Source organism: Eurytemora carolleeae, unplaced genomic scaffold (assembly GCF_000591075.1).
Source record: "Eurytemora carolleeae unplaced genomic scaffold, Eaff_2.0 scaffold289, whole genome shotgun sequence".
Taxonomy (NCBI): Eukaryota; Metazoa; Arthropoda; class Copepoda; order Calanoida; family Temoridae; genus Eurytemora; species Eurytemora carolleeae.
The window spans coordinates 536,691-554,914 of NW_019396372.1; the positions used below are offsets into that span (position 1 = coordinate 536,691).

At 30.8% G+C, this 18,224-nt stretch overlaps 2 protein-coding genes across 16 annotated transcripts in view; one reads left to right on the forward strand and one right to left on the reverse strand.

The window, feature by feature from the left end:
* LOC111701952 (phosphatidylinositol 4-phosphate 5-kinase type-1 alpha) overlaps positions 1 to 18,224 on the reverse strand; it is a 125,099-nt gene that overhangs the window by 83,412 nt on the left and 23,463 nt on the right. The gene's annotated exons all lie outside the window — the stretch shown is intronic.
* LOC111701954 (putative cysteine proteinase CG12163) lies at positions 649 to 18,198 on the forward strand. 2 transcript variants are annotated; one of them, XM_023473453.1, is made up of 16 exons: positions 649 to 791; positions 1,142 to 1,230; positions 2,092 to 2,182; positions 2,892 to 3,002; positions 7,780 to 7,911; positions 8,321 to 8,617; positions 9,068 to 9,171; positions 10,631 to 10,775; positions 11,165 to 11,269; positions 11,597 to 11,715; positions 12,222 to 12,344; positions 12,833 to 12,930; positions 13,313 to 13,387; positions 14,501 to 14,561; positions 16,269 to 16,334; positions 17,690 to 18,198. In XM_023473453.1, the coding sequence occupies exons 1-16, from the start codon at positions 675 to 677 to the stop codon at positions 17,751 to 17,753; spliced, it is 1,797 nt and encodes a 598-aa protein (XP_023329221.1). In that variant the 5' UTR covers positions 649 to 674; the 3' UTR covers positions 17,754 to 18,198. The 2 variants fall into 2 exon arrangements, with proteins under 2 accessions (XP_023329221.1, XP_023329222.1); XM_023473454.1 differs by having other exon boundaries at positions 671 to 791; positions 7,786 to 7,911.

Consider the following 18,224-nt stretch of genomic DNA (forward strand, 5'->3'; position numbering starts at 1 on the left):
TTGAATTCATCAATTAAGAAACCATGTAGTACTAAATACTGATAATGGTTTGGTTTTTTTGGGTTTTTTTGTGTTTTTTTTTAGTTCAGTAATTTTGGTTGACTGTGTGTACATTGAGAGCCATACAACTGTGGAATAGGAAGACGACTTTTAGACTGAAGTTATGATCTTTAATAAACGAACATGAAACACAGCAATTGTGCGCAGTATACATTGTACACAAATCCAATGTACTCAATAAATAAAGTTTTAATGGACTAGAAAACTGTTTGCAATAGAACAAGAAGAAATATACCTGTAGATTGCCTAATTGTCTTATAACAAGAAGAAATATACCTGTAGATTGCCTAATTATTTTTTAACAACAAGAAATATGGGAGTGATGCTAGGGCCCAGGTGATTTCGGTAGATTTTTCTTTGTCACAGTTCAACTAAATGAGTCAGCTAAGAGACACCATTTTCTAATTTAAAAAAATTATTTTACACTTACGTTTAATCCTGCTTTTTCTTTTTTCTTTTCAGTATCATATCGAAAGGACGTGTTAATCCACATTTTTTATTTACAAATGTTCTACTTTTTCTTAATAACTTAAATACTAAAAAGTTTTTTAGGTTTGAATTTGAGTAATTAATCAAGGTTAATCGAATGTAAATCTACACTGGTTTGCAGAAAAATGAAATTTTTACTGCTGGCACTATTGCCTGTAGTTTCACAAGCTGCGGGCGGTGTACAGCCTGTTGGAGCCCCGGAAGCTGCGGGCGGTGTACAGCTTGTTGGAGCACCCGTTGAGGTAAGTTTTCTTTAGAGGGATGTTTCACAAATTTAAAAATGCTCTTTAACTGATTTATAAACTTGTACAAAAATACTTATTTTACCGCTCAAAAATGTTTCTACGGACCAAAATGTTCAAATTACAATATATAATTTTCGTTTGGACTTTTTTACGGTTTTATCAACTTTATCGGGAAAAATAAAAAATGGTATAAAGTATTAAAAAGAATGTAAAAACTTACCTTTTAATGTCGATATGATGATTTTTCTCCGGGGAAAACCTCTTATAGTTTGCCTGAAAACTTCAATAACGACTGTTTTTATTTAATTGTTTATTGTATATTGAAGTATGTACGCTATGTACTGTAGGTACCCGGAGATCTGAGCGCTGACCAACAAGAAATTGTGGATTTTGCATTTGCCCAACTTTCCGCTGGTGCAGCTGGAGAATGCCAAAGGTATATCTTAGTAAATCTGGGAATATAGAGAATAGGGAAGAGACTGTCTTTGTAATTTTTAAAAATTAAAGTTCAAGAAGGGTATGCTCGGTATAGAACTGTACCCTTCAAACCTAATTGTGTCTACGATAAATAACATGGAAAAAATAGTCGTTTTCAGCTTTAAAAATGTTAATGTTTATTGTGCACTTAAAGGGAGTGTTCGCGAAAAATGAAAGGGGTATGGTATAAGTTTACGGCGAAAAATAAGCCCTTTTGATCGCTACTAATCTTACTTCTATATGTTGCGTCTATAAGGAGAAAATTGTCAACGACTCATGCTGAAGAACATAGCGTCCATACAAATTCAGAAAGTTGCAACAATCAACTCGGATAGTAAAAAAATCAATTTAATATAAAACAAATCATTCAGATACTTTAAACAATCGTCATTTAATAGTCTCTGAAGCATAAAATTTTTAGATAAAAACAATCAACTTTCAAGGAAAAGAATATAGATATCATGCATTCATTACAAATTACAGTTTATACATGGACCAACTGTACACTGAACAGAAGGATAGTGTACAATATTAGTATACACATGTGCAAACCGTATACTACAGTAGTATTAGTTTTTATATTTACAAACAGTACATGGTACAGGAAGGTAGTGTACAATATTAGTTTATTCAGGTACACACAGTACACTGTACAAAAGTAGGATAGTATACCCTTTTAGATTACACATGTACAAACTGTACAGTGTACAATGGTATTAGTTTATTTAATTACGAACCGTATATTGTACAGGAGGGTAGTGTACATATATACACTGTACACGTATAGCGGGTTATGTACTTAACTAAAGTTTATGTACAGGAGGATAGTACGTGTTGAGAACTTCAAACAGCAGGTTGTGGCTGGAACTAAATACACCTTTGATCTGGTTTTAGCCTCACACAAGGATAATGTAAGTAGTCTAGTATAAAGTTGGGACTCGTTTTTATCCGTTTTTTTTTAATATTTAGTCGTTTGATTTTTATTTGAAACGATTATATTTGTTTCCAGCAGACTAAAATATCATTGATTAAATTATTGACGAATTACTGATCTCTGAAGGGATGAACCATTTGAAACTTTCGACCTTTTGTTTTTTCATTCTTGGTCATGATCCTCCGTTATTTTAGAAATTATCCTCCGTTGTTTTAGGAGTTATCCGCCGTTGTTTTAAGAATGATCCTCCGTTGATTTAGAAATTATCCTCAATTGTTTCAGAAATGATCCTTAAATGTTTTAGGAATGATTCGCCGTTGTTTTAGAAATGATCCGCAATTGTTTTAGGAATATCCGCAGTTGTTTTTGGAATAATACGCTTATGTTTTGAGAATGATCCTCCATTTTTTTAGGAATGATCCTCCGTTATTTTAGAAATGATCCACCATCTTTTTAGGAATGATCCGCCGTTTTTTAAGAATGATCTGCCATTGTTTTAGAAATGTAAAAAATGATCCTCTGTTGTTTTAGGAATGATCCCTTGTTATTTTAGAAATGAGCCTTTGTTGTTTTAGGAATGATCCCCCGGTATTTTAGAAATGATCCCCTGTTATTTTAAAAATGATCCTCGGTTGTTTAAGGAATAATCCCCCGGTATTTTAGAAATGATCCTCTGTTGTGTTTAGGATGCTACCTGTCCTGATGGTCCTGAGCAGAGTTGTAAGATGGTGGTCTGGTCCAAACCCTGGGAGAACTTCAGGGAGGTCCAGTGGGAGCAGGTCACCTGTGCCAAGGATGTAAGCAACTTTTTTCCTCTTTTTTAAGGGAATGTTCATATTTTAGAGCAGCAGACTGTGCTGTAAATAATGATTTAAGGATTTAAACAGAGTTTACATTCATTTTGAAAAGAAAGACTTGTAAAACTTCAGCTGCAACTCTTCCAGAAGCAATTCTGAGTTGAAGCATTTTTCGAAGTGTCGTCATTAAACATATAATCCAAATTGTAAACCAATATGACAAATATGATTAATATTATAACTCTTAATGACTTAAAGGGACTGACAGGGTAATTTCAATTGACCCTTTATTAAAAGATTGCAATGCCAAGTTTACAATGATACCCTCTGCTTTAGAAATGCACAAGTTGCTTTGTAGAAAAATCGCAATTGAAAATAATCATTTTTAAAAATTAAAACCATTGATATCTTATTTATTCTTGATGAGACAAAGCTTTTAAGGATACCCTTGTGAATTACATTGCATTACGCTTACACTCTTACAGTCCCTTTAAGAAACTATCTGTTTTTCTCAGAAACGCTTAAATCCTAAACTTTAAATTTTTACTCCCAGAGAGCTCTGAGAAGAATATTCCCTTTATAGCTTTTTGTTTTGAAGTAGACATGCTCTCTTAGTTTTTTTGCACATAGTTGTAGTTTTTTATGTTTTTTTTTAAATACTGAGATAAGAAGAAATCTTAAAGCTTGCGTTTTGTGGGAAAATGCTTTATTAAGTTTCGTTTGCTAACTTTAAGCTGAAGTTTACTTTCAGAAAGTTCATAATCGTTAATTTGTTAAATATTTTAAATCAAGTTTTTTTGTATTTTTTCATGGCTGTACGGTAGCTAATATTTTTAATCGTTTTAAACTTAATAAAACTTCCCACACTGCAAAACTGTTTTCAGTTAAAGTTAGCATTTATTATTTTCCAAAATTTTTATCCAAAAAAAAAGAATTAACGAACCAAACCACGACGTTAGAACAGGTTGGTTTTTGCTTCGTTTTTGCACATATTTTCTATAAAGGTCAACATTTGGCATAGAGAAAATAAATGCAAAAATGAACCAAAACTATTGACTATCTAGTATGCAAATAATTTTCTCTTTTTTCCCTTGTAGAATTTTTTAATCTTGTTTTTATTTTCTTTGTGTTTCCTTTTGTTGTTTTAACTTTGTTTTATGGCATTTTCATCAAATCTGTCCCTAGCTGAAAACTTTAGGATTGGATACCTTAAAATACGATGTATTCTCTGTCAACACTTTTGATTTTCTACTTAATCCTCTCTTTTTGGATATCCCTGCTGGATTGCACCAATGAGAATTCGCTCATTGATTTCGCGGGCTAAATTTCAAAATTTCTCGGCTTCTAATTGGCTGTTAGGGATTTTGTATATGCCACTTTATTGGTTGAATGTTTTTACACAATTCCAGAAAACAAACCAAAGATTAGATTAATCTTGAGATAAATAAAAAGAAAAGAACAAGCATTGATCTTGAAATTCTCGATATCCACCATTCTACAGTTTTCAGCTCCTATCACATTCCTTTATTGACTTAGCTTTACAATTTACATGTTGTGTTTTTTGTCTTCTACTTTTGTATACCTTTCCTTATCTTCAACTTTCTTTGCGATTTTACGCTATTTATTTTTTTCTCATTTTTCTTTCTTTTTCAATTTTTTCATTTCTTCAATTTCAACTTAACCCATTTTTTTCAAATTTATTTTTCTTATCTTCTGATTTTTGAGTTTTGTTTATACATTGTATGCATGATGCACTTGGGTGTTTCTTTGATAAGAATTAAAAATTTTAATCACTTGATTTGACAAATAATCTATAAATATCATTAAATTGGACTAAAATAGTTTTACCAATAAAAGTTTACATCGGAAAATATCTTCCAGAAAGCAAAACGTTTTTAGGAAATTGCATTAAAATTGAATTAAAAAATCTGATTTTGTTTTTTAATGTTATATTTCTAATTTTACTTGAAATGGGTATTTTGTTAAAAAAAATTATTTCATTTTCATATTTGAAAACTATTTCTGTCAAATGGATGCCCCTTCTGTGTTAAATGTTTATGCATGATGTTGTTGCTAAAGCATGATATTGCTAGGCTTGAGCGTGTACTGTCCCCCGGAAGAAGACCTGACCTGGCCGGACTTATCTGACATTGATCCCTGATTTACATTAATTTGTTTTTAAAAAATTTTACTATACATTCCTTTTCATCAATTTTAACATTCCACAAATGTTTGATTAATTTTATTAATTGCTACAGTTACACAGTAGAATTTTTGTATGTTCTAGGTGTATTTGTTTGATTTTTAAAGATTACCTGTGCATGGTTTTAATAAATTTTCAAATTTTATTTGTAATTAATAGAAATTTGTAGAATTAGATTTTAAGTTGACTGTTCTGAGTATTAAATAATTTAATCTGAGCTGGGAACTTTAGAATGGTGGATATCAGGATTAATGCTTGATCCTCTCTTTTTGCTAATCTCGAGACTAGCATAATCTCGAGATTATGTTAGTCTCGAGATTCAATATTTAGATCAACAAATATGATTCTGGGAACGCCAGATTTGTTGGTTTTCTTGACTGGAAGGGCCTTCATTTAATTTCTCACCCATTTATTTATCAATACATTAGTTAAAATTGGTTAAAAAAGAATCTCAAACATATTATTAAATATTTTTCTTCGCCGAAAAATTTATAAAATGACCGACAAGAAATTCTTTATTTGTTAGAAATTGCGGATTTCTCTCATGGGATAGAATTTACGAACTATATTCCTGAACTCTCATTGGATAAAACAATTTACGGAAATCCAAAGAGAGAGAAAAAGAGTGGATTAAGGACTAAAATTAAAAGTTTCCACAGTGGATATTCGGATTAAGTAGTTGGGATTAAAGGTTATCCATTCTTAAGTTCCCAGCTCTGGTGTTTTCCGATGTACATGTAAGTGATCCTTCACAAATCAAATATTTCATGGGAATCTTTATTCCAAATTTAAGAGAAAAAAAATACAGTGATTTTTGTTGCTTGTGAAAGAAAGTTAATTTCTTTTCTTGTGTTTTTGATGAAAGCAAAGAGTTGAAAGGGTTGTCTATGTAGAGGATCTAACTGACACAGTTTCTAGCTCTACAGTTGCAGGAGTAGTAAAGTGCACAGTGACAGTATCATTTAATATTTAAATTTGAAGTAGTCTTATCCACTGTAGCAGTATTAGATCTTTTGTACAATTTGTTGAAAACCGTATTTAAAAGTGGATTAAATTCGACGATCTCTCAATCAAATCATTTGATTGAAATATATTTATTATCCTTATTTCAAATTTTAAAAACTTTTATAAATTTAAATTGCGATCTTGTTTAGTTCTTGATTATTAAGAGGTTAGGGAAATGTAGGGTAAACTCTATGCATTCATCAAAGAGAGTTTTAAAATTTTTCATAAAATCAAAAAGTCGTGAAGTGTTTCTTGTACATATACATTATTCACCCCTTACTAGAATTTTTGTCTAACATGTGCGTGATCAAAAGGATGCAAGCTCTAACGCAGAAATCAAAAAGAATTTTTCTAATTATTTCTAAAAAATTTAAGCCAAGTGCTAATAGATCTAAAATGTACAAAATGAAAAGGAGGTAAAATCTAAGGCCTAAACGTTGCGACACTTAAAAGTCAATCCAGTCTTTAAATTGATTGAACAGATTAAGTGCATTTTAGATTAGTCAGTTGTATGTTTAAAGAAGAAAAAAGTTTCAGGAAAATATAAAAAAAATTATCTAAAAACCAACTTTGATAAACAAGATTACCAAGGTTTAAAGAAAATATAAAAAAAATTGTCTAAAAAAAACACCTTTGATAAAGAAAATCACCAAGGTTAAAAGGAAATAAAAGAAAATTGATCTAAAAAACACCTTTGACAAACAAAATTACCAAGGTTAAAAGAAAATATAAAAAATTGATCTAAAAATCCACCTTTGATAAACAAAATACCAAGGTTAATAGAAAATATAAAAAAAAAATTATCAAAAAACCACCTTTGATAAAGAAAATTACCAAGGTTAAAAGAAAATAAAAGAAAATTGATCTAAAAACCACCTTTGATAAACAAATTACCAAGGTTAAAAGAAAATATAAAAAATTGATCTAAAAATCCACCTTTGATTAACAAAATACCAAGGTTAATAGAAAATATAAAAAAAATTATCTAAAAAAACCACCTTTGATAAAGAAAATTACCAAGGTTAAAAGAAAATAAAAGAAAATTGATCCAAAAAACCACCTTTGATAAACAAGATTACCAAGGTTAAAAGAAAATGTTTAAAAAAACTGTCTTCACTCTTTATAATTAAAAAATAAGCTTTAAGGAGAGAGACCGATTAGGTAGTAGGTAACATATTTGAACAGATAGTGAAGAAAAATTACTTCATTTAAAAACTTGAGACGTGAGAATGGTCCGCAGAAGAACGTTAGGTTGAAATTCCAAATTATGAATTGTGCATGCCAGGTCAAATATACAAAGTCTACACAATCAAGGTGCAAAGACGAAGAGATAAAAATATGAGAGTTTGAGGCGATTAATTAGAAAAGAGAATAAGATTTTGCCACAAACTCTAATCCCTACATAATTGCAAACTGTAAATTTTGTTAGATCAAATAATCTTAGTATGAAAAAGTTTTTATCATCAGGTAGTAAAGATAAATGGATTAGAATATTTGAGTTAGTGGCAAAAACGCAGTTTCTTTGATAACATAAATGAATCATGTCCTATCTGTGTATTCTGTGCTCAGGGACAGGGTGTCGTGGAGGATGAGGATGAGGTTGAGGTTGAATCTACTACAAGAAAGGTCAGGAAGAGGTTACTCCGGGTTCCTCTAACAGCCTCCAGAACATCAGGATCAGTGTCCTCCGCCATTAATAAGGTATGTAAGGGAGGACGAGAAGGGGGTGGGGTGTTCCAAAAAAACTTGGGTTTAATATCAATCAATAAAATCTATAAATATATACTTTTCTTGTCTGTTTGTTTGTTTGTATTCAATAAGCGTCAAAACGGCTGAACCGATCGGGCCCAAATTTTATGTGGGGCCTTACATGACCCCAGGAAAGGTTTATGCTTGTAATTTCATAAAGTGGTCTCCAAAAAATTTTAATTTTCGTAAGATTTTGAAAATCCATAAAAAAAAGTAAATCCGCAACATTTTTTTTGTGTTTTAGCGAAGAGAAAATGTTGAAAGATTGAGCAACTTTTAAAAGTTGAAATAGAAGATGGGCGCGAAGCGACCTGATAGCTTAGAGTTAGAAGACAATATTACAACAAAATTCTTTTTCCAGGCAAGAGATGTGGAAGCTCTACCAGAGGGAGGTCAAATATTCGGAGGAGGTGATCATGATTATCTTCCCCATCATAAGAAGGTTCTCGGAGGAGATGATCATGATCTTGTTCCTCACAAGAAGATTTTCGGAGGAGATGATCATGATCTTGTTCCTCACAAGAAGGTGCTCCGAGGAGAGGATCATGATATTGTCCCTCATGGACTGGTTGGAGGAGGTAGACCACATGGTCCACGGTTTGGAGGAGATGGCCATGATATTAATCCCTTCACTGTCAAGAAGCTTCCTCCGTTCCAGGTAATTTAAAGGGACTATGTTGTAATTTTAAGTGTGAGCCTTCATTAAAAAGTGACATGTCTGATTCACATCAGTGTCCATGAAATCTTTATGTAATCAATAATTTGAAAGATATTGTTCTAATTAAAAAGGTTTAACTTTGACAATTTTGTTCCTTTAGTCAGTGTGGCATAAATCTGTAAGTCGGTTTGAAAGATAAACCAAAACTGAAAATATAGAGAAAACTCTTTTATTCTGGGTGAGACAAAGACGAAGGTTACCGCTGTTTTTATGCCTAATTCCCATAAAAATGAATGCAGGGGTCTGGGGTAAATATTTTCGAAAAATTGTAAGATAATTGGACATCAACGGGCACATTCCTACCCTAATTATTTATAATTTTTTACCAAGAATTTTTTTTAGAAAATGCACAAACCCCGAATAAATTTATAACCTTCTGTTTATTGTTAGGAGAGTGTGAGAACTCTGTCTGAGATGCAATCTTTGAAGAGCTTTCATTCATTCGTCAAATCTTACAATAAAACATACAATAACAAGGCTGAGTACAAGAAAAGGTAAATCTTACAATAAAACATACAATAACAAGGCAGAGTATAAGTTAATATTACAATAAAACATACAATAGCAAGGGAGAGTACAAGAAGTGGTAAATCTGACAATTAAATATACTATTACAAGGTTAATTACAGGAAGCGGTAAATCACGGGCAGCCATAGTACATTTGAATTTCCGAGCCGGGTCAACCATTCCGGTCCCAGTTTGTACTGTACCTAGCTCTATGGACAGGACTAGCCGGTGCAACAAGGTTGGCGCGGTCCGACTTTATGCTTCATATAGGTTGAATTTACTAAAGGGGCAGATTTGCGTGAAATCTTACAATAAAACATTCGCTAAGATTAGACTGATTACAAGTAAATCTTTCAAAGAAGAATTTACTAGAATGATGTACAACTACAAAAAGGTAAAACGAAACAGAATCTGAATCATGATAAAATGAGAGAGATCAGACGAGTTCAGAAATATAGAAAGATATAGCATTATAAATAATAGAAAATATATTAAAAGTAAAATAAAATCGAAAACCAATTTATCACAAATAAACAGCTAAATTATAGTTTAAATTGCTTTTTTTAAATTAGAAAATGAATTAAGATTTGTTGTTTGTAAATTGTAGCTGCCATATCTTTATGTGTCAAATCCTTCCACTATAAATAAGTCATCATGCAGAAATGTATAGAAAGAAAATTCTTCGAAAAATAGTTCAAGTTTTTTTATTTAAATAAACAAAAGCTTTATAAAAAAAATTATTAAATTTTGAATGTTCCCACTCCCTTTTGTTCAAATCATCTGTATGAAAAATAATAAATTATTTTGAAAATTTAAGAAAAAAAAGAATACTTAAAGGGAGTGTTCGCGAAAAATGAAAGGGGGTATAGGCTTAATTCAGAAAGATGCAACATACGACTTAGACCATAAAAAAATCTATTTAATTTCAAACAAATCATTCAAATATTACACCCTATGGTCATCGATTATCTTTCGCCACATTTTTATATAGTTGATTTTTTATAATATGTTTGATTTTATTTCTTAAAATAACATTTAGCTTCCAACTTGTTATCAAACATTCCTGGAAAGTATGAAAATGTCGTCTTCATTACCAAAAATCCTCGAAACAGGAATAAATGTTTTTATAAGTAACTCTCAGATCATAACAATTAAAACATATTATGAAAAATCAACTATAAAAAAATGTGGCGAAAGATAATCAATGACCATAGGGTGCAGTATCTGAATGATTTGTTTGAAATCAAATAGATTTTTTACGGTCTAAGTCGTATGTTGCATCTTTCTGAATTTGTATGGATACTACGTTCTTCGGTATTAGTCGTTTTTAACAATTCTCTCCTTGTAGACGCAACAGATAGAAGTAAGATTAGAAGCGATCAAATGCGCTTTTTTATCGCATTAAGCCTATACCCCTTTTCATTTTTCGCGAACACTCCCTTTAAGGTACGGAATATTCCGGGAGAACATGAAGAAGATCCAGTTCCTGCAGGAGACAGAGCAAGGTTCAGGTGTCTACGGAGCAAACCATCTAGCAGATATATCAGAACAGGAGTTCAAGAGAGATTATCTGGGAATCAATCTAAAGAAGGTAAATCCGGCCAAAAGTTTGATAGGTAGGGTATGGATGGGTTGTTTTCACTATTTTGAAATACAATCGGTTCGCTTTAAAAACGACGAAGAAAAAAACGAAAAACGAAACGACCGTTTTAAAACGATCATTAAAAAAATATTGTTTTTTTAGACGTTCAAACAATCGTTTTTTTTAAACAATAGTTTTTCGCTTTAAAAAAAACTATCGTTGTTAAAAAAGATATATATATCAATATATATATATATATACTCAATTTATTATTCAATCAAAAAAACAGATAAACAGCAGATTTGAGTCTGTGGCTATATATATATATATATCCTATATCAGCTGAGATATATATAATATATTTCCTATATATATATTATATACATGTATTTATCCAGGATGATCCGGATATCCACTGGCCTGCTGCAGATATCCCTGATGTTGAACTACCAACTGAGTTTGACTGGAGAACCAAGAATGCCGTGACTCCTGTTAAAAATCAGGTTTTTACGAAATTACCAATTTTTGTAGAGCTGAGCCAAAAATCTTAAGTTTTGGGGTTATAATAGTACAAAGCTGATACATGACCTATTTATGCGGATTGATTTAAGAATGATGATAAAATCAATTTATGAATAAAAACACCATATTTCTCTGAATATTAAGAAAAAAGAGTTTTTTTACATTCAACTAAAAATTATTTTTTATAATAGAATAAATTCAACTCAACAATCTTTAATAGAATTATTATTGTGAGAAAAATCTCGAAAATGTTCACACCTTTTTTAAAAATTTTAAAAGGTAAAATTATTTTGAGGACATTTATTTAGGGTGCCTGTGGTTCCTGCTGGGCGTTTAGTGTGACCGGAAACGTTGAGGGACAGTTGGCGATTAAGAACGGAAACCTTGTCTCCTTGAGCGAGCAGGAGCTTGTAGATTGTGATAAAAGGTACTGAAATATTGAAATCTATAAAATAAACCATTGAAATAATAGACTTTTTTAAATTATGAATTGAATTTTTTAACTGATCAGAGCTGAAAACTTTAGAATGGATAAACTTTAATCCTGACTTCTTGATCCAAATATCCACTGTGGAAACTTTTCATTTTAGTCCTAAATCCACTCTTTTTCTCTCTCCTTGGATATCCGTTAATTGTTTTCTCCAATGAGAATATTTCTGTTCTCTCATTGGTTGCCCGCTTTTCTCTGATTGGCTGCTACAGTTTCTCAGATGATTAAATATTAATTTGAATTTTATTGTTTTTCATACGCTTTTAAGATAATCTTGCAAGATTATGTTAATCCGGAGATTAAGAAAAAGAGTGGATTAAGCCTTAATCCCGATATCCACGATTTAAAAGTTCCCAGCTCAGTTTTAAGAATTTCAAATCTCACAATAATAAGAATGAAGACGACATTTCACAGTTTTCTGGTTACCGCTGTATGGTGTTCAGGGATAGCGGATGTAACGGTGGTCTGCCTGAGAATGCGTACAAGACCTTGCTTGAGATCGGAGGCCTGGAATCTGAGGAGGATTATGGATATGATGGAGAGGATGAAAAGTGTCAGTTTAACAGGTAGCAATCAATTAATCGGTTTGGTAAATTTGAAAAATTATTTTGGTTAATACCATTGATCAGAGTAAAAATTAGGCTTTTAGGGCGCTTCGCTCCCTCTTTCCTGTAAATAGTTTTAGCTTTTAACTGTTGATCTGATGTCGGCCATTTTTAATCTATTTGAAATTTTGACGGATTAATCTACTCGAAATGGCGAATTTTCAGAACATTTTTTGTTTTCAAACAGACAAACAAATAGACAGACAGACATTGACTAGCAAAGTATATATTTAGATCAACGAGGTTATAGTGTATAGAGTGATGATGTACGCTAATCCTTTACTAATTTTATAAGCCATAAACTATACCGAGAGCGTACTGCATATCTGTTTATTAAAAGTTGATTCTGGCCTAACTTAAAGTATATCAATATTAGTAAACAGTTGTAAGTGTAACTGAGCACACAGGTAGAGAACTATCATCCCCCCTAATATAGATGCTATCCCTAGGACACGTGTTGTAGCACGTGTAGCCGGCGGAGTTGAAATCTCTCAAAATGAAACGCAGATGGCACAGTGGCTTCTACAGAATGGACCCATCTCAGTCGGTAAACTTTGTATTATCACTTTTATAGAACAATATTTTAGAGAAATGAAGAAAAAGTTTTGATATATTAATTTTACCACAGACCAGTTTTTAGTATTGAATTTATTTTATTTTTTATTTATTTGTTTTTTCATCAATTACATTTATTTAAATAATTCTTGTTATTGTATTTTGTTTTTTTAAGATAGATTAGAAAGCTGAAATCTTGTTTTATGACCACTAACGCAAAAGTAACACGTCCCCTTAGAGCTAAATCTTAACATTATCTATTATTTAAAAATAATGTTTTTCTAATTCTTATCATCCCCCTCTCACGAAATCTCAAATTAAGCCCATGAAATTTTAACTTAAAATAAATTTAGTAAAAAAATGATTTTGTTTAGGATTAAACGCGAATGCAATGCAGTTCTATATGGGAGGTGTCAGTCATCCTTGGAAATTTCTCTGCAGCGCAGAAGGTTGAAATATATATTTTTCTCTAATATAATAATATTTTTCTATAATATAATAATATTTTTCTTTTCGTCAATTTTGTTTTTGTATTTTATTTCTGTTGATAATATTTGTATCCGAATTTCCTTGTTATGTTGTTAGATTTCGTACAGGGATTGATCATAGAATACTAATAACTGGATTGTTCAGGAATTGATCATGGAGTAATTATAAATGGGTTGTTCAGTTATGGATCATGGAGTAATTATAACTGGATTGTTCAGAAATTGATAATGGAGTAATTATAATTGGATTGTTCAGGAATTGATAATGAAGTAATTAAATCGGATTGTTCAACTTTTATAACTGTGTTGTTCAGGAAATGATAATGGAGTAATTAAATTGGATTGTTCCCAAATTATAACTGCATTGTTCAGGAATGGAGCATGTTGTAATTATAACTGGATTGTTCAGGAATTGATAATGGAATAATTATAATTGGATTGTTCAGGAATTGATAATGGAGTAATTATAACTGGATCTTTCAGGAATTGATCATAAAGTAATAAAAACTAGATTGTTCAGGAATTGATCATGAAGAATTATAACTGGATTGTTCAGAAATTAATAATGGAGTAATTATAATTGGATTGTTCAGAAATTGAAAATGGAGTAATTATAACTGGATTGTTCAGAAATTGATAATGGAGTAATTATAACTGAATTGTTCAGGAATTGATAATGGAGTAATAATAATTTTGGTGTTCAGAAATTGATCATGGAGTAATTATAACTGGATAATTCAGGAATTGATCATAGAGTAATTATAACTGGATCGTTCAGGAATTGATCATGAAGTAATTATAACTGAATGGTCCAGGAATTGATGATAGAGTAATAATAACTTTGGTGTTCAGAAATTGATAATTGAGTAATTTTAACTAGATTGTTCAGGAATTGATCATGGAGTAATTATATTTGGATTGTTCAGGAATTGATCAAAGAGTAGTAAAAACTAGATTGTTCAGAAATTGATCATTAAGTATTAATAAATGGACTGTTTCAGAAATGATCATGGAGTCCTGATTAATGTATTGTTCAGTAATTGATCATGTTGTAATAATAAATTGTTTGTTCAGGAATTGATCATGGAGTCCTGATTGTCGGGTTTGGAGTCCATGAATATCCTCTATTCCACAAGTAAGAAATCAGATATTTACAAAAATATTTTAGGTGTTTTCCATTGACAATTGACAGGTGACAAATAAAGATTTTATTTGATCTTAAGAGCTACATATTTTTAAAAAATGCATCAAAAAAGTTTATTGGAATTAAAAGCTTTCCAAAATTTGCAATCACATTATGCAATGCAAACATAGGACTAGGAGTGTTCCTACTTTTTTGAAATCGTACGTTTCGCCTATTATTATTCGTTTTGCTTAATATTATTCGTTTCGCTTGATATTATTTGTTTTGCTTATTATTATTACTCGTTTCGCTCATTATTATTCGTTTCACTTATTATTATTTGTTTCGCTTATTATTATTTGTTTGGCATATTATTATTTGTTTTGCTTATTATTATTATTCGTTTCGCTTATTATTATTCGGTTCGCTTATTATTATTTGTTTGGCATATTATTATTCGTTTCGCTTATTATTAATCCTTTCGCTTATTATTATTCGGTTCGCTTATTATTATTTGCTTTGCTTATTATTATTTGTTTCGCTTATTATTATTCGTTTCGCTCATTAATATTCGTTTTGCTTATTATTATTCGATTAGCTCATTATTATTTGTTTTGCTTATTATTATTCGATTAGCTCATTATTATTTGTTTCGCTCATTATTATTCGTTTCACTTATTATTATTCGTTTCGCTTATTATTATTTGTTTGGCATATTATTATTTATTTCGCTCATTATTTATCCTTTCCCCTATTATTATTTGTTTTGCTTATTATTATTCGTTTTGCTTAATATTATTTGTTTCGCTTATTATTATTCGTTTCGCTTATTATTATTTGTTTGGCATATTATTATTTATTTCGCTCATTATTTATCCTTTCCCCTATTATTATTTGTTTGGCATATTATTATTTGTTTTGCTTAATATTATTTGTTTCGCTTATTATTATTCGGTTCGCTTATTATTATTTGTTTGGCATATTATTATTTGTTTCGCTCATTATTTATCCTTTCGCCTATTATTATTTGTTTTGCTTATTACTATTACTTGTTTCGCTCATTATTATTCGTTTTGCTTATTATTATTTGTTTCGCTTATTATTATTTGTTTGGCATATTATTATTTGTTTCGCTTGCTTATTATTATTTGTTTCGCTTATTATTATTTGTTTCAATAATTATTATTTGTTTCGCTCCTGTATATTATTATTAATATTGTTATAATATAACAATCTTTAAGAGATCCACAATGTGAAACCCCAAGACCGCCATGGGTGTATCAGGCCAATGCGGGCTTACCAATTAACCTGTTGGTGGGAGTTACCTGACACCCGGATATGTATATATATTTATATGTTAACTATAGATGGCCAAACGGCTGGACCGAATGGGCTAATATTTTTTCAGGAAACTTAAGGGTGCTAAATAGACTAAAATAATCGACATTTTTTCTTTCAAAAATAACATTTTTTTGTTAAAAAATCGATTTAAAAAAAGTATCTATCTTTATATATTTATATGTCAGCTATTGCTGGCCAAACGACTGGACCGAATGGGCTGAATTATTTTAGGTAACCCAAGAGTACCATGGGGGTAACATAGGCTAAAAATAAGTCGAAATTTTATTTTCTTTAATTTAATTTTTTGAAAATAATTCACGGGCAACGCCGGGCACTTCAGCTAGTTATTATAATTACATTATTATTATTATCGTGTAGGACTATGCCCTACTGGATAATCAAGAACTCCTGGGGTCCAGGCTGGGGGGAGCAAGGATACTACAGGTAAACTTTGTATTTCGCATTTTAAAAATTCTTGTTATTTTTTTCCGGAAAATTTTTATTTTCACAGGGTTATATGTACATTTCTTCCTTAATAATTTTAATTTCTTTTGTCTTTATTTTTTGAGAAAATAAATAATTATCATGTAAAGGCATTTTCCCTATTTCAAAATTTAAAATTAATTCCTTAACAATAGCTCAGTTGTACGTATATAGTGTACACTGTTCACTGTACAGTGTTATACGCTAAACACATTTTATTTTCACTGAACAGGGTTGTTTCTTCTTTATGTTCCTATTTACAAGGGTAAAGTTGTTTCCGTTTTTTGGTCAACATTACCGACCCATTATTCCCCCTACAGTGGAAGGTTAAGTTACTTAACGTCCCTTGGGACAGTTATTTACAAAATAACCACCCGATCTGCAAAGTTTTGAAAAAGTGCATTTTCATCTCAAAAGACGATGAAATAGTGTACTGGCACTACTTTTTCGGGAAATTAAAATTTTTACTTATTAACGGGTTTCCTAGACCAATTTTACTAAATTGGTCTTGGGAACCCTTCCCTGTAAAAAATTGTAAATTAATATTTCAACAAAAAAAACTACAAGTGTTCTATTTGTCTATTAAAAGATAATTATTTAAAGATAAACAAATTATTTTTTAACAGTTTCTAGTATTTGTAAATATTTTTAAATTGATCAAATGAATCTTTTTTAACATCAATTTATTTATTTTTAATTTTTATGAAACAAATTTATTGATAACATGTATTTAATGCAGAATGCCAATTATCATGCAGATTATCAAGATGGTTAATATGTAGTTTCGATAGCTGACTAGGCAATTTGTTATATTTCAATATCAGCTCTTGAGTTTCTATATTTATTCCAGTTGTGTTTGATATTGGCCATCTAAGCAGTTTTATTGCTGACATTGTTGTATAATGAGAACTTCCCTTTGTCAGCTGCATTACATGTATTAGTGTCTTGCAGTAATTTAGAAAGAATTTTAAAGACCTCCTAGCCTTAACTGCATTCGGGTAGGTTCAAGGTGATTTGGATGTACCCCTTAGGAAAAAACATCCATGATACCAATGATGATCTCTACATTAATTACTCGTCTCAAATTCGACTTTCCAATTCGAATAGTTTTACAACCAGTTGTTGTAAATCTTTAATGTGTCAAACTATAAATTCTGTTCGATCAAAAAGTCTAAGTTTGAAAGTGAAATATCGAAGGTGTACAGTGTACACACCATCAGGTTGCAGAAATGTAAGGATTATAAAGTCATAGTTTGTGATAAGTATTTAGTTCCTTTGGGAAATATATTCTTAAAGTTTGTTTTAATTTTGTTCAGGCTTTATCGTGGAGAAGGCACTTGTGGAATCAATATGATGACTTCATCAGCTGTTCTTGAGTAGTCCGCTGTTTTAGAGTAGTCAACTGTTCTAGAGTAGTCAGTTGTTCTAAAGTAATAAGCTGTTCTATGGTACTCAACTGTTAGAATAGTCAGTTACTGAAGACTGGAGAGCTGTTCTAGACAGTAAGCTTTTCTATAGTAGTCAGCTGTTCTACAGTAGTCAGCTGTTCTATAGACTAGTAAGCTTTTCTAGACTAGTCTGCTGTTCTAGAGTAGTCAGCTGTTCTATAGAATAGTAAGCTTTTCTAGACTAGTCTGCTGTTTTAGAGTAGTCAGCTGTTCTAGAATTGTCAAAATTTATCAAAGATCGATATTAAAACTTTAAATCTCTTTTGCTTGTATCGTTGTTCCTGATTTTACTCAGGATATTTAATCTCTTATTTAAACAATTATTTATTTAAAATTTGCATGTTTTTGTCAGAAAAATCAATACAGATTTTAAATTTTTTTGATGCTTAAAATCTACTTTACT